Source organism: Episyrphus balteatus, chromosome 1 (genome assembly GCF_945859705.1).
Source record: "Episyrphus balteatus chromosome 1, idEpiBalt1.1, whole genome shotgun sequence".
Lineage (NCBI taxonomy): Eukaryota > Metazoa > Arthropoda > Insecta > Diptera > Syrphidae > Episyrphus > Episyrphus balteatus.
Window position 1 is genome coordinate 159,612,312 of NC_079134.1, and position 17,245 is coordinate 159,629,556.

The 17,245-nt window shown below is 31.1% G+C and overlaps 2 protein-coding genes across 17 annotated transcripts in view; one reads left to right on the forward strand and one right to left on the reverse strand.

The window, feature by feature from the left end:
• Positions 1–17,245, forward strand: part of LOC129907662 (rho guanine nucleotide exchange factor 18) — a 92,207-nt gene that overhangs the window by 73,227 nt on the left and 1,735 nt on the right. For 5 of the 16 annotated variants that reach the window (XM_055983956.1, XM_055983967.1, XM_055983959.1 and 2 more), the window contains 15 exons: positions 1,273–1,438; positions 1,509–1,681; positions 1,748–1,863; positions 4,252–4,403; positions 4,485–4,744; positions 4,809–4,944; positions 5,007–5,164; positions 6,864–6,973; positions 7,280–7,303; positions 14,437–14,642; positions 14,710–14,871; positions 14,936–15,505; positions 15,573–15,708; positions 15,900–16,008; positions 16,415–16,541. In XM_055983956.1, the coding sequence (XP_055839931.1) occupies positions 1,273–1,438; positions 1,509–1,681; positions 1,748–1,863; positions 4,252–4,403; positions 4,485–4,744; positions 4,809–4,944; positions 5,007–5,164; positions 6,864–6,973; positions 7,280–7,303; positions 14,437–14,642; positions 14,710–14,871; positions 14,936–15,505; positions 15,573–15,708; positions 15,900–16,008; positions 16,415–16,541 (2,605 nt within the window). Of the gene's footprint in view, positions 1–692; positions 759–1,272; positions 1,439–1,508; positions 1,682–1,747; positions 1,864–4,251; positions 4,404–4,484; positions 4,745–4,808; positions 4,945–5,006; positions 5,165–6,863; positions 6,974–7,279; positions 7,304–14,436; positions 14,643–14,709; positions 14,872–14,935; positions 15,506–15,572; positions 15,709–15,899; positions 16,009–16,414; positions 16,542–17,245 lie in introns of all 16 variants that reach the window. The other 11 variants (XM_055983960.1, XM_055983961.1, XM_055983962.1 and 8 more) reach the window with 9 other exon arrangements.
• Positions 7,595–11,882, reverse strand: LOC129907663 (uncharacterized). The gene is made up of 4 exons (XM_055983970.1): positions 11,264–11,882; positions 11,065–11,167; positions 8,186–9,110; positions 7,595–8,130 (listed from the first exon to the last, which is right to left on the reverse strand). The coding sequence occupies exons 1-4, from the start codon at positions 11,419–11,421 to the stop codon at positions 7,631–7,633; spliced, it is 1,686 nt and encodes a 561-aa protein (XP_055839945.1). The 5' UTR covers positions 11,422–11,882; the 3' UTR covers positions 7,595–7,630.

A 17,245-nucleotide genomic window follows, 5' to 3' on the forward strand; every position in this document is an offset into this window, starting at 1 on the left:
TTTGATTCTTTTGTAAAGCCTGATATTTTTAAAAATATCTCTTAGTTCTTCAACTAAGAATACTCAAAAGTCCTTGTACAATAATTTTCGTTGAAATCGATTAAATGGTTTACGTGAAAGACAGAAAACAAGAAAAAATTCGAAATTGTTACAGACGTTTTTATGAAAAACAATCTTTTCCATTTGGCTAGGTTAATTATGTAACTTAAGGAAATAATATCAACAGAATGAAATCACCGTTCTCAATCATATATATAATTTTTTTTAATGGAAAACTATAAAAAATATGTTGAGAAATGTACATTCAAATTTTCTTAAAAATTGAAACAAACAAAACTGGCTTTTATACAAATAAATTTAAAAAAAAATAGAAATAAATAGTTATAATATCTTCATATTTCACTTGCTCCTCACCGTCAATCTTTTAACTCGTTCCGTTTCAACAATAATTTCTTATTTGCTTCAAAACTTATTATTTATTTGCTTTTATTACTCATTTTATTATTTTTACTGCTTAGAAAAATTATAGTTTATTTGTTTTATTAGTTCACAAAAATTTGTATAATTTTTTTTTATTTGCAAATTTGAAAAATTCATTTGTTTTATGTTGTTAAAGCCGCCTTCGCCGCAGTGTTTATTTCCATTACACATTTTTATTGTTTTTGTTTTTACGCTTGCATTCTCTTATTTAGCCATACTTCACATCATGACGATGGCCGGGATTATTATGATGGACATTCACAAAATGAACATTCAAAGTAAGTATCCTCCCAGAGAGCGCTAATTCAATTAATTAAAATTTAAAAAAAATTAAAAACTAATATTATACTTTATCTACTCCGCTTTCTTGTGTTCCTTAAAACTATTTTGTAAATCTTCTTAAAAAAAAAAATCATTTCTTTTGAAAAACAAAGAAAAAAAAGAAACTTTTACTGCTTTTTGAAACTTGTATTTATTATTAAATGGATGTTGAAAAGAACTTGATAATACGAAATAAGTTTTTTTCAGTTTTACTTTTTTTTGTTGTTTTTTGTTTATTATTATTCTCTAACCAAACTTATGATAAACCATGAAAAACTATACCTACTATGTACTGTGTATAAAATTAAAAAAAAAAAAGAAAAACCAGAAAACACACTCTTTCACAAACACTCAAAATCTATTTTACTGGATATTTAAAAAAAAAGTCTGTTTACAAGTTTACAAACAAATATTGGAATTTGAATTAAAACTTAAGGACAAAAATATTTGCCTTTGTTTGGTCTATTTCAGTTATTCAGATGACACACCTTTGATTCGAGTCGAATTTTTAAATGAACCGCCAATTGGGCCACATGATTTGGGAGCGGATCCAGCTTTGGGTATAGCACTCGACGAACATGACTCATGGAGTCCAAGTGTGCCAAAAGAAGTTGTCAAATCCCTTAAAGATAAACAAGTAAGATTCATTTCAAACTTTTCTTTTCAATATAATTGAACATGTAATATTTTCTATTCGAAAAATATAGCAGGTTAAAAGGCAGGAACACATCTATGAGTTTATTATGACGGAAAAACATCACTGCCAGACCCTTCTAGTCATGCAGAAAGTTTTTGTTGAAAGTTTAGAAAGACATTTTGCGGGATTACATATCAATCGTATGTTTCCTCGCTTAGCTGAATTGACTGAATTACACACGTGGTGAGTATTAAAAAAGAATAAATCCTAAATAGTTAAGATCATGATTGATAACTTTACCAATTTTAGCTTTCTCAAAAAACTTCGGCAAAAGCAAAGGGAAAATTACATCGTTGACAGCATTGCTGACATTTTGGTGGATTTTTTCTCATCAACAAATGCCCAGAGGCTGAAAGTTGCTTATGGTAAGTTAGAAACAAGAGGTCAAATTTACATTATTCTGTCTGACAAAATTAACAAATATCCTACTACATTATATCTCAAGGTCCCCACCGCTATGACCAATAAATCATTTTCAGAATTTATGTATGAGTCTCGAATTTTCGAGATATTAAGATTCCACGGATGTATCTGGATTACTCGTATCTTAAAAACCCCGAGTTTCAGTGAAATCAGTGACATACCTAGGCCCAATTTATTCACTCTCCATTATATTTAAAGTTCCCATTAAAAATTGAAAATCTGTCAAATCACATACAAATTTTAATATTTCCCGTTTATAATAGAGACTTTAAATTTAATGGAGTGTGAATAAATTAGGCTTTAAAAAACAAACCAGTTATAAAATTAAAGCCCCGTACATACTTGTGAATTAAGTTGTGTATCCATACAAATTTGCATTTTTTAGTGGACCGTGAACATTCCCGTGAATCTTCGTGCAGAAAAATGTGGAGAGTTTTGCTTAGCAAGCGGTGAAAAATGTACTCTTTCACACGGATGAATCCATTTAAATACAACATTGAATTCATATGTAATGTAAATCTTGTGAAGTGAACAAGAACACATCTCCACTTCATCGATGATACACACTTCAAGTTTAAAAATAATCCATTCCTTTTGGAAAGCTTTCAAAACTTTTTTACTTCAATTTTCAAAATTAATTTGTTTGAAAAAATATAGCAGACCATAGTTTTCAATGACCTTTTTAATTTTATTCTATCCCTGCACCTTTACTCGTTGTATCTTCTTCTCAAATCACCTTCAAAATAGACGAGATTTAATATGAGTCGAAAATTCAGACTTCCAAGTCTCGGTGTCTTTTAGAGAAAAGTTCTATAAATGAACACAGAACATTTCAAAGGACTCATTGCAACCCAAAGAGATGCATCAAAATTATTTTAATACCAGAATAGAATAAAATAAGTTCTCAACCAAATACGACCCAAAAGTCATTAAAACCAATGGTGGCTCTGAACCATATTTTTCTAAAATAAAATTGTATGTTAAAGGTAACTGCATTAATCTTTTGTTTCCACATTACTTCAAGGATGCGGACATGAGATTTGTCTAGACTTTTGAGGTAAGTTATAGAATGCCAAAACGAAGATATTGAGAAAAAAATTTCTATTAGCACTTATTCCGAGGCTAAACCCTTATTTGACTTATTCGCCAATTTTCAAAACTTCCGAAATATTTCCAGGTAACCTCTTTTTTAACCAAATGATAAAGAATATCATACAACTCTAGTATAAGGCACAACAGATCTATAGATAGATCACAATGATCCTGACCCAAAACTATACTCTTGTTCCTACAAAACCAAAAAAAAAAGTTACATAATCTATTGAGAAAACCCAATTACGCATACAATCTGCAGTTGATTTAACCCAATCCCTAAGATGCAACTAAAATAAAAATCATGTATATTAAGAAAAAAAAAACTGTAAAATTGAAAACAATAGTAACCAAAACATGGTTTTTAAATCGTACACAATTCACACCTACACTTTTACTTTCCCATTTGCATTGAAAAACTCATAATAACAAGGTAAAACAACACCAAATCAAACCACTTCTTCAACCAACATCATAGTCAAACATTAACAAGTGCTAAAAATTCTTGAAATTTATTTACATCTTATTACATCCATCCACGTGACTCTGCCACTTTACACACCTCGAGCTGATTCTTCAATTAAAACTAAAAAAACAATAGACCACCTGTAAGTGCATAATTGCATGAACCTTTTTTTTTTTCTCCCATTTGCACATGAATGACATCATCATAAAAAAAAATAAACACATAAAACAATAGAGAAATCATCGTTGCTCTTGGTACTTGGTTACATCTAACATCCCGTCGTCGTAGTCTTCATTATCATACTTGTTATTGTTGTTGTTGTTTTCTTCTTTACCGGCGGCCATCAAAAATGACCCACTTCCACATCAGGGTAATTAAACCCACGCGACCTTTCTTTCAATTTGAACTCACAGTACACATAATTAAATGCTTCACTACTGTGTTGTGTGTAGTACCACAACATAGTCGAACCGAACGACGACAACGGACGAATAGCCTTCGTCGTTGTAGTCTTCGTCGCCTTCGACACCGCCTCGTTCATTATCATCCATACTGTCGGTGTAAACTTATGGTCGCCGCACAGCACCCAATAGTGCAAACGAAAGCATTTTGTAATTTGATGAGTTCTCCTCAATGACCAGAGCGCATAGTGCTGCTGCAGTCCTTCACACATGATTAAAAATTGAATTTCACCTCCTATTACTCTCTCCACCTACCCTCCAACTATATTTTACAACAACTCAATATACCTACTCTCTTGTTCTATTTCTAGGGGAATTCTGCTCAAATCATCGTTCTGCACTCGATAAATTTAAATTTTGCATGACAAGCGATCAAACGTTTGCCGAATGGTATAAGCATTGTCTGTCCAATCCGCTGCTCAAGAAGAAAGGCATTCCCGAGTGTATTTTGTTTGTGACGCAGGTAAGTTCAATGGACACGGAAAGTGGGCTTGTTTATTTTTAACTAATTTTTTTCTGTTTTTTGAATAATTTTTTTGTGCAGCGCTTGACAAAATATCCTCTACTCATCGATCCGTTGTTGAAAAGTTCACGAGAGGATCGAGTCGAACAGGAAAAGCTACAACGAGCTATGAATTTGGTTAAAAGTATGCTTGTCGATGTCGATGCTTGTGTAGCGGAAAAGGAAAAGCAAGATCGACAGCTGGAGATCTTTAGACGCATCGATGTTAAATCCTATGCAATGTATAAGAATAAGCAATTTAGGAAATCTGAGATTTGTGTTGGCCCCCAAAGGAGATTAAAGTGAGTATTCATCAGAATATTTTGATGAACTATGAGCATTAAATGGAATTTTATATATTTGCAGATTTGAAGGCTATGCTATGTTGATGCAAGGCAGATCTAAAATGCAAGTTGTACTGGTTGTAGTTTTGTCCGATTGTTTATTCTTTCTTCAAGAGAGCTCACACAATAAGTATACATTCTTTACACCAGAGAATAAGGTTAGTTAGAATTATTAATTAATGGATTCTAAATGTTAAAAATATTTAATTTTGTATTATAGGCTGGAGTTGTATCTCTTCAAAAGCTTCTCATACGTGAAAAAGCTGGAACTGAATCGCGTGGCATTTATATTATTTCTTCGAACCCTGCCTTTCCCGAAATGTATGAGCTTAAAGTACAACAACCAAAGGATAAAAATGTTTGGATTCAAGCTATAAGGTAAAATATTTTGTTTTTAAAAGTTTTTATCATACTCATTTTAATTTTCTTCATCATTAAAAAATGACAGTGGTCATAAATAGTTTTGCAAGAAATTAAATTCCAGATTCTAAATTGAAAGTCTTTTGTCCACTATCATCTCGCGTAGGGAGTTTTGCTTTCGAGATTTTTGCATTCTATATTATGTTTTTTTTTTTTCGAGATTTTGTGGTAGGCCCGTTTCGATAAAGCTATTATATTAAATTTTCAAAATTTGCTCATCGCTTAAGTTAAACATATTTAGCTTATTTCTAGAAAGTGGCTTTAATGCGAAATTTGGTAATGGTCGTTTATCAGGTTCAACTTAACATATGCATCGTATTGAAGATTCAAGTTTTTAAGTTACAACTATGGTGTTAAGTATTCTCTACTTGCAAGAACCTTAACCGACACTATAGTAGTCTATTGATGTTCCATATTGTGTTGTCGGTTGGAAAGGTTCATTATTCGTGACTTCTATTGTTGCTTATTGAAGCTTCGTGAAAAAAAAAACCCGAAATAAAAAACATGGGTCTTTAACTATAAGTTTTTAAGGGCTTCTTCATTCTTTATTTGGGACTCTGTTTAGTGTTAATATTAGCTGTGTTTTATTTTCCTCGTTTACAACTTTACAACAAAAGCAGGATTTTGTTTTTTCTTTTTGTTAACAGTCACTTGCGGAATTGTTTCAATTGTTTTTTTATTTTAAAGAATCAGTTGAACTTAGTTGCTCCTTATGGTTAGATTTCAGAAAAAAGTGGCCAAAATATTTCGACCAATGGCCTTAGTGTGATCGATGATACTACATTAAAAAGATTATTTTTACGGATTAAAGCAGTTGAAGCTTTATAAAGACCAATGGAGACTGAATAGATATCTTTGTTCATCAAATCATGGGAGCCACCAAAGAAACATTTTCCTATGTGTAAAATAAGTCTGGGAAGAATGAAAATGGTTTCCTCTTCGTTTATTAAATTTTTGCAGAAAGTGACAAGTCGCATGACGTGTTTGCATATAATGCGAAGTTCAGTTTTAAGACACTTTATCGACCTAATATGCAATCTAATAGTAATAGGACTTGTTTAATTCCCAAAATTTCTATCTAAAATACGTTTCATTGATCAAGAATACTAAGATTGAATGTCCCAAATGGATCTTGATGGAATGCTGATGTGGAAGTTATTAGAAAAAAATCAGCTAAGTGGTACAAATGAATTTTGAATGATAGTGTGGCCAATTAGTTCGCTGAGAGGTGAATAGCTGTGCTCGGGGTAATTTGCTTGTTGAATAAATTGAGGTAGGATTGTAAAAAAGAATGCCTAAAGCTTGTCTATCAAATGAGGAACGTGTGCTTTTTTGAAAGAGAAAATTGCCCACTTAATCTTTTTGTATTTTTGTTTATGTTGAATCGGGCTTTTTTTGTATTTTGTTTTTCCAGTTTAATTGTAAATTTTGCTCTGCTTAAAGAAGTTTAAATTCTTTGAAAACAAATTTTGAAAACTAAATAATTGATTCCAATTAGGAGCCTTTGTCATCTTCGTTTGGAGATCTCATTTCATACTAAAATTATTTTCCGAATTCGGGAGCATTTTAAAATTTAAAATTTAATTTGTACCTGAGAAAGAACTTAATTTGTAAAGCTTTGAGTATCTTTTATAAATGATTTCAATTATTTTCACAGAGCTGCTGTTCTCGAATGTCCATCGGATGATATCGAAACTGATGATCTTACTGCTGAAGAAAAACAAAAACTTATTGACGCCAAACAAGCTAATATGAGAGAGTTAATAGGTAAGTGCTTGAAAATATAAATTTTGTATATCTTGATTTTTTATGTTTGTCCTTTTTTCCTGTATAAGTGTCCAAGCAGTATTTATATGAATCTTAATTAAAATGTATTACAACCTTCTATCATATCATCTTCATTAATTGCTCTCATCTAAAGTTTTCTTTCAGTTTCTTTTTTTTATCAAGTATTAAATTTCGTTGCTTTATTCATGCTCATTTATTTCCTTACAAATTAATATTTAACATCTTTAAACAAAAATAACAATGCTTTTGTATAATTCTTTGTATTGCTTGATAATATGCTAATAGCTATGGGAAATAGCGAGCTAGAAGGTAAGCTTATGATGTAAAAACAAAATATATAAATATTTTAAAGCTTAATTTAATCTAAAGTCACTATACAACACTTTTGTACATACAATTATTTCACTTAAGAAAAATAACTGATTTCACTGCTAGTTTTGGAAAGTGACAAATGTTGTGAAAAGAGAAAACAAATTAGATTCATCGGATCTTGAGCTGATGCTATTTTGCCTTTTCGATATCAAGAAATCAATTGAACTGGCCATTTGTCTTAATTTGTTTTTATTATTCCTAAAAATCAATTTAAACTATATAATATAACTATGGTCTTAAACTAATTTCTTATTTATAAAACCACTAATTGTCTCTCTTGGGTCTTACAACATCACCATAGGCAGGTGGTGGTGTTTCAGGACGAGCCGGTGGCTCTTCCCATCTGCTTCCTGTCGGTTGATGCACCAACGGTTCGTCCAGAGACGCTCTACTTTCAATAGCCAAAGGATATACAAATGGCTCTCCTTCACCACTGCTATTCGGTGTTGTTGTTTCGTTAAAATTTCTACTACGACGATTGTTAAACAAATTACTCTGACTCAATCTTCGAATCATATGAGCTGTATTTTCATTTATCGTCCGATAATATTGATGCCTTGTAGGTCTTTCGAAAAACCTAGTTATAAATGTAGCAAAGTCACTTTGATTGCCATCGGCATGTGGTCCTCGACGGACCGGACTTGATAGTGATCGATTTAAAGGTGGTACAGCGTTTCGAGATCTTCGATTTGATCGACGTTGTCGTGGTGGCACTATTGGTGCTGCAGCTGGAATGGGTCGTCGATATGTAACAGTGGTTACAACTGCAAAAATATAAAAGAAAGTTAGAAAAGTTCATTCTGGAAGAATTAGGCATACCATCGTTTGGCCTCTGTGTAAAATTCTTTTGAACATTAAAGCATCGTTTAATGCAAAGTGCACAGGTCATGAGACAGATAAATATGGCAATTCCCAGAGCGATTCCTGTGAAGAATACAAACTTTAAATCATCATCGGTATATTTTCCTCGTTTGATGACCTCTCCAGCGGTCTTGTCTTTTATCAAAATTCTCAAATTTGCCAAACAACTGCGATGTAGATGGCAAATCTTGACAAGACTTTGTTCTTCACAAGCTTCAGCTTCAATCAAATCTTGATCAATTGGTTTTTTGGGTTTCCATACATTTTCAATTGGAATAAATTCCTTAGGTTCAGGTTCAGTTTCAATTGAAGGTGACGACGGCATAGGTGCTGCCATCATTCTTTCAAACATAATATGAGGTTCATTATTATACCGACCCTCAGTTTTTATATTAAAAACTTCACACGAATGCAGTCTTGTTTCGATTCCTTTTCGTTTCAATAGCTTTAAGGTAGCATCGAAACCATTATCACAGATCCAACGATTTTGTTCTAAATTAAGTATTTGCAAGTTTTTTAATGAATTGAATGCTGTAGCACTAAGAGTTATCATAAGATTATTTGAAATATCAACATCTTTCAAATTGGGTATTTCTTTAAACATTTGAGGATAGATGTATGTTATTTGTGCATTATTTAAGTTGAGATATTTAATTGATGAACTCCGGAGGAGGGGTTTATTTTGAAGTGACATGAATTTGTTGCTTGATAGATTTAGAGATGTTAGCTTGGTGTTTGCTTCGAATATTCGTTCGTCAAAATATTCCAAACGATTGTGTGATAAATCGATGAATTTGACTTCACGAAGTGAGCTAAATGCGTCCAAGTAAATTGTGTGGAGTGCATTATGGGTGATGGTTAGGTTTATAACGTAGATGAGGCCCTAAAATAGAGAAACATATATTTAATATTTTTATTTTATTTAATCATAGTACAAGCTTAAAAGTAAAACCAAATTAATACTAACTTAACCTACATATATTAACGCTGCAGCGCGCTGCGCTGGTCATGTTAAGGAGTTGAGTCAATATTCCCAAAGAAAGGCAAGTAAGACAAAGCGAATAAATCTTTTTGAACGTGTTAAATTCCATGAGAATGGACCAAACGTTTAATAAAACCAATTAAACTAAAAGATCGGTTGGCCTGATCAATGTTGGGTTTGAAATATAGAATTCTATCTTATAAGACGCCCAGATCCAAATTTAGCAAAGTCAGTCCGTGTAAAATAGTAAACTTCATTACCATTCTCAAGAAATGTAAGTTTTTTTTAGACAAATTCAATGCAAGTAGTATTTTTTATACCTTTAAGAAAGCCGTGTTAGAAGGGTGAGAATAAAGACTTACAGTAGAAACAGACTGAGCAGTTTCGCGAAAAAAAGTGATTCTCATAATTCTCTCTGTCCGTCTGTGTGCATGTTCCTATCTCAACCTACACTCCAAACCAACGAATTAGCAATTAAAGTTTGTTTAGGACCAAAGTTAACGGTCCTCCTGTACAAAAAAGAAACATATCGCTGGCCGAGAATTATAAGGTTGTATGTTTTATGGAAACCCCTGCAGACATACAACCCAATAATTCTCAGCCAGCGATATGTAAAAGTTTTCTTTACTTTTCTGCAGTGGTTTTCTTTAAAAACTGTTGCCAGTTTTTTGTAGATTTATATTTGGTAATGCAGGCTATTTTGTTCAATTGATTTTTAATGCAAATATAATGTTGCCAGTTTCAGTTTTTAAAGTGACAATCTTACTTGCCTCATAGGTATGCACTGACTATGGGCAAGTTAAAGATTCGTTAACAAAAATCGAACTGGAGATAACTCTAGGCATTGCATTACCATGATAGAGAATGTGAAATTATGTCTGTGTGCTTTTCTTAGGTGATTCAATCGAAGGGAAATTAAAATTTTATTTTAAGTGTCAAAATTAACGTTATACCTGGCCAAAATGGACAAAAATATATTATTCTTAAAAACGGATCTAACAGTTTTGATCATAAGTTTTGTGTTATCTTTCGCTAATAAGGCCATAATTTTTGAATAAGATAAATATTTTTTAATCGTTACTGACGGTACCTCAAAAAAAAAATTAAAAGCATGTTGTATTTTATTTTACTATTTTTTAATTTGTTTCTTAGTATTCTTTGTTATACAAGAAATCAAATGGGAAACTTTTTTTGGATAACAAAACCTTTTAAACAGATGTTTTCTTATTTTTAGAACCAAATTTTAAATTTGCTTTTTTTTGTTTATTTCCTTTTACCAATTTTTAAAAACTATAGGTAACATTTCTAATTAAAATTATTTGACACCAACTTCAATCCATCACCTTAAAAGGCACTATGTCGCCACCTTGAACTATCAAGTTGAAGCTTAAGGTACAAACAGACAGACAGATTACCAGAATTGCGAATTCAATTTTTTGCATTCTCTAGTATCAAATATAATGTTTGAGATCTTTTTATTTGCAAATCATGAACTTAACCACTTTCTTATATCATACGTAAAAACAATCGTCAACAATCTAAAAAAAAACTTATATATTGATATTATATGACCTATTATTGTTTTTCAACTTCAATATTTTCTATGTTGCAAGAAACTGAACAAAATAAGTATTGTACTTGACCTTAAATGCTGCTTCTTTTTTTATTTTAATAAATAAATCAAGGCTTGTTCCACTTTTTTTTTTCAAATCAGTCATTCTTTTTCTTTGTATTTTGATGATTTATACCTTTTTATTCTAGCCGCATTGGTTTGGGAATGTTTTCACTAATTTTCTTATCTAACCTTATCTGTCTGTTTATGAAATTAACAAATTAAAAAAAGAACGTAACTCACCTCAAAACAGACATTATCCAATGTAGTGATGTCATTGTGTGACAAATCAAGTAACTCCACCGCACTTGGTACTTCGACATTTGGTGTAATTAATTGTTGTCCACTACAAACAAAATAAAAAGGATAAAACCATATCAAAACAATGTAAACACTCCTTTTTTTAACCATAAAATTAATTATATTCTTTTTTTTTATTAACCTGCAGTCGGCTCGATTTAAATTCTCATATAAATCACATTTACAATATGATGGACAATGTTCTGTTTCCGTTTCCGTTTCCGTTTTAGTTGCATTAATTTCTTTACTTGCAATCAACAACAAAATTATGAAAGTAATAAAATTTAATTTAATTGCCATATTTTTAAGTTATGGTACACTAAAGTCTTGCAAGTTCTTCTCTCACAATCATCTCCCCATAGAAATGTTTGACCTTTCTTTCAAGAATTACAAATGTAAACTAACTTCCATTCGATGGAAATGAAAACTTTTTTTTTGGTTAGTGCCTCAAATCTTTAGAGCTTTTGGAAACTTATCAGCATTTCTTATCTTATCTATTTTTTTGTTGTTGATTAATTCGTAATCAAATTCAGTGCAGTGATAGTTTTCTACAGAACAATACTTTTAAATAAAAATGAAAATGCAATCTTATCTTTAGATGGCTGTTTGTCGTCAGTGGAATGGAACAAAAAACCTAATCAAAGAAAACATCTAAATAGGAAACTATAGGAATACCAACACTTTTTGTTTAACACAATGATAAATCAGACAAAGTGTTGGTTAAAATTGACCGACAAAATAAGAAAATACCTATACACACGTTTGTATAGATTGCACACTCTTTGATTAATTGGACTTGTTGCTTTTAGCGTTATTGGAGCAATTGCATTGATTGAATGGCAAATCAATTTTATCGTGTTTTTTTTTTTTTTTTGAAAAATAAAAACAGCTGACATTGCAGGGGAAGTTATTTTCTTTTATTTTATTTTGATAGACCATGTTTGGGTAGATATGGAGGTATAACAATTTTTGAAATATTTCATTGTTTTTAAAGATAAGACTCCATCAAATACGTGGAAGTAGATAAATAGTCATTCGGAGTGTGCAGAGAACAACGTTTTATAAATTTTTAATTATTTATTAACTGAAGATATTTAAACAAAATAGTACATAATATTAAAAAGAAAACAATTACAAAAATGTTGAAACGTAAAAACATTCTTGCACAAACGAATAATGGTTACTATTGTAAGTGGACTTAGGGCCGGTTTGTTCACACTTGATTATCTTTTAATCAAGGATTTTTGTATTTAATAATCCTTGATTAAAACATAATCAACTGTGAACAAACTGGCCATTAATGTGTTTTCTTTTTAAATAAATTCTTTAAATGCAGTAAAAGTAAAAAAAAATGTTAGAAACAGTTGTTAAGAAAGAAAATGATTTGCTCTTAAAACCAAAAGAACTTACCATTCGGCACTTTTTATATAATGTTTTTTAGCTGATTTGCTGAACATACTTACTTTTCTCCTGAATAAACTTTCATATCGTCGGTGAAACCAGAAAAGTGTGTAACTCCAAATTTTCTGAAAATTATATTAGAATGCCATCTGTTAGACAAACCTAATATCTACAGTTCCTTAAACTCAGAATCCCCTTAAAGTTCATAGTTTTTATTTTATTAGCAAATTAGAAAATGGAAACTCATACAAATGCCTTCAAAACGATTTTGTTTTTTTGCTCTCCTATAAAATTTGCTAAAATGGAGTTACACAGTTTTCTGGTTTCACCGACGATATACAATGACATGCTTCGTTGAAGAAAATGAAAATTTAGAAATAAAATATAAACGACGTAAAAAACTACCAGCTCTGTTTCAAGACTCCGATAAATCAAAACTACGCTAATGTATGATAATCATTTATTGAAAAAATGGGTGGTTACCACGCCCCTGAGCTTAAAATATCAAATTTTTCTTTGGTAAAGAAGTTGGAGAGAGATGGGGGGGGGGGGGTGGAAAATGGCCTGAATTAGTTCCATTTATTAAAGGTGTAGAATTTGGTAGGACACTATAGAATTTTCCACATTAGACACACATTTTTTTTTATCAAAATCCTTAAAGTCGTTTTTAAAAAGTAATTTTTTTAAAGTTTTGATTATATGGCAGGTGTCGAAAATTTTGGTCTTAAAAATAAAATTTCAATATCGCCTCTAATGCCTTAAAGGCCTTAAACTTTATCTAATAAAATAAAAATAAAGCTTCCCATAAATTTAAACAATTTTTCTGTTTTAATAAGGTTTCCAAGAAGGTTTTTTGTTTTGTTTTTGGGTAATTGTAATATTTCAAACACTTGACATTGTTGAGGTTTTTTGAACTTGTATATAAATTAAACGCATCGAAAATCCTGCTAAAAATATTTTTTTTTTTAAATTAATATGGCAATTTAAATTGAATGCTTTACGTTCACCAGAGGATCAATTCTTTGCTTCCGAGTACAAAGGGGTTAAGTCACAAAATTGAATTTTTCGGGTTTTGATGAAATAAAAAATAGGCTATTTTTCTCTTTTATTTGGTATCAAAAACATAAATTTAGAGGATTGATGTTTAAAAATGCATCGATTTTCATACATTAGCTCAACTTCAATCGCATTTTCTGCCAAACTTTCATTTACAACTTAACCCCTTTGTACCCGGCGGCAAAGAATTTTGGTTTGGGGAAACATATTTTTATTTTTTAAACATAATATCCAATTCTATTTTTACAAAAAAAAAAAACAGAAAAAAAAACAATTTTCTCTCATTTGTTAAAAAACGTAAATTTATCCAACAAGTTTATTTTGTTAGCTTTTGTTAAAAATTTGTAAAACTTTGTTGAAACAATTAAAACCTAATTGAAAAAAAAATTTAAGTATTTTGAACAATATTCAAGTCACCTCTTGCATCGCAAACACTTGCAAAACAAATCATTTCTTCTATTGCATTGTAAACTTTTTTCTTACTGCTAAATGAAATATAGCGACACCTTAAACAAAAAATAAATACATTTGTAGCACGACATTCCATTAAAAAGCAAGGCCTATATTGCTGAATCGAAGACTAACATCTCCTTTTATATGAACGTATAAACTTAATTTTTTCATAAAACATTTTCAAAATCGAAATTCTTCGTTTCCAACTAGCAAATCATTTATTCACTGTATACTGTATAAACTGTAACATACTCTTACTTACATAATATCTCACTACTACACTATTTACTTTAACCCTTATCTCACCGCTACACAATCTAATACATTAACATATTATTTAATTTATAATTTAACTTATTTTTAAAACTAAGAATTGTGTTAAATTTCGTTAATAAATCTTCATAGACAAAATGCGTCAAAAAGACATCGAACAAGCTCTCATTCTGGAAGAAAAAATCCTCCTTCAACTTAGTTTATTGAAAGAGAAGAGACCAGAATCGACTATTCCAAGTGCCGAGGCGTTCTTATCGAATTTTGGAACCTATAGAGACTTAATTAACGATGACTGTGATACCATAGAAATATGGAAAAGAGTATTAAATACTGTTCAGGTAAATTCTATTTTTCCAAAAAGATTTTTTACATCTTTTTATGATATTTTGTTTTTTTTTTTTTTAGGAGATTTACCTGTTAGCATCAACCCTTTATACAGCAGCAACAGGTCTGTCCGTATCCCGTTCCACTAGTTCAGTTGGTGAGAAACAAAGCGATGCATATGCATCACCGATTTTACCAAAACGAGCTGAAACCTTTGGTGGATTCGATGAGAAACGAAGCAAGGTAACTTTCCAAATCAATACTATTAAGATATTTTTCTAATTCAATTTTCTGTTTTTGTGTTAAGAGTGCATTCTCATGCCGCGATGTAGTCCTTTCGACATTACCCATGTCTCCTATTCCATGTCGCGACAATCATCATTTAAAAGAATCATCTTTGTCAATATCAGCAAGCAATCACTCGGAATATGATTCCAATTTAAATAGCCTCTCTGTACAGCAGAGTGCAATTTTGCGCAATAATACAGAGAATATCTGCCTCAAGGATAATAATTATGCTGCCCTACAGGTGTCACATTATCTACAAACTCTACTCTGTATAGTGTCCCAACAAATGACTACCATACAGAATTTACAAATGCAGTTGGCCTCGTTTAGGGATAATCCTAAGACTCAGTATAAGCATAACGATCAATTAGAAGAGTTACGTAATTTACAAGATAAGTTGCAAGAAGAAAAAACTTCATGGTTGAAGCAAAAGGAACAGCAAGAACGTGATTTAGAAGAACAAAAAGCCGCCCAAGAGGCACTGCAAAAGCAAATTAAAGCCGAGCAGGAGGACATTAGGCAGCAACGTGAACAGCTTTATCGAAAAATGGAACTCCTATCGAGTCAGGGATTGTTGTTATCACCGAGTGTAAGGGTTAAAATAGATTTTATATGAAATTTTGGTATTAATTATGGTTTTTTTTTTTCCTCTATAGACCCCTCTTCCTATAGCAACTATAGCGCCCAGCAGCACAGATGAGAATCATCCGCCACACAGTAGTGGCGATGAACATCACTCAGTTGATGGCAGTACTGTGGATCGACGAAAAGACAAATGGCGATCAGCTTCGAGTGAGTTAAGAAATTCATTTCCCCTTTCCCACATCACCATCCTTTCCCCTAGATATAAGAAAAACCCTATTTCGCCGATCATCATTGTCATTTTCAAAAGCCAAAAAGAAGCCAAAATCAAATACCGATCCAGGCTCTTCTCCCCCTTTGGAAGAATTCAATAATTCATGTACAAGAATTTATCGTTCCAGCAGTACCGAAGACCCCGCCAGCGAATTTGTTGAGCGCAACTAATGCACCCAAAGTCAACCCGGCCAGTGTTAAGCAGCAGATTCCAATGAAACTGTCCTCCCTGTCTAGGTAATTTGTCAAGGTTTTCCATAGTGCACTGTTAATGTTCATCTTTCCATCGTCATAAGTTTTTTTTTGTCATCCATTTTCATTGTCATTTTAATTTTCTTTTTTTCTATCATTCTCACTTTTGTTTGTGTTTGTTTTTCTTATTATTGAGTCTGTGTTTTTTTGAATGGTTCTTCTTCACTATTTCGTTTTTGTTTTTTTTTTTCTTTCTTTCTTTTCTTTTCATTTCATATTTTATTATATTTTTCTGCAGTATTTTTCCTTAATTTTTTAATTTGTTTCCATTTTCCATCCAACAACCATCATTATTGTCCATTATTTTCCTTGTTTTTTGTTTTTATTTTTTTCCTGTTCCATTTTTTGTTTCGTTTTTTTTTTTTTTTGTGTGTAAATTATTTTCTTTTAGCACAAAATCTGAAAAATCACCACAATCCACAAATTCTAGCAATAACATCACTTCACCACCTAATTCCAGTAATAATTCAAGTGGAGGTATCACACAAATGTTTCCACTTAAATTAGCTGATAAAAAGGTGAGAATCGATATTATATGAAAAAAAAAATTATAATTATTATAATTTATAAGTTTTTGCTAATTTATTTTTAAGTTTAATTGAAAATGTTTTAAGTTTATTTTTAAAATATTGGAAAAAAACATATTATTAAAGTTTTTTTTAAATTTTTTTTGTGTACACTTGTGTTTTGTAGATAAATCAACTCATCGCAGCTTTTTTAAAAATTTTATTTTTTCAAACCATTGCTTAGTTAATATACATTACATAACATAATATTCAATATTTTTGTGTACAAAAATCCCTATTAAAAGTATTTACACACAGTACATATTTCAAATCAAGGTTATGTTCGAAAACTGTGACAAGCTCGTAAATCGTTTTTGCCTGTTTTTCAGAAATCGAAATATGATTAATGATTAAGATTTTTCAACGTAATGTTTAAAGAAATTTCAAGATACTTGTACCCATAATAATATAATGATTATAATATGTTTATATTCAGAGATTCAATGTTAAGTTACTACAAAATTTCATCTGCGTTCGAAGCTTTTCGTTAGTTTAATTAAATATTCACTGTGGTTTATGTGCAAGGTTCTTTTTTTAATTTAAAAATATGTATGTAGCTTAAACACTAGGGTTTAGTACGTAAAAGTTGCGAATGGTGAAGACTCAGAACGGACCAAGAAATAATCAAAGTCGGTTATTATCTTCTGCCTCCTGAT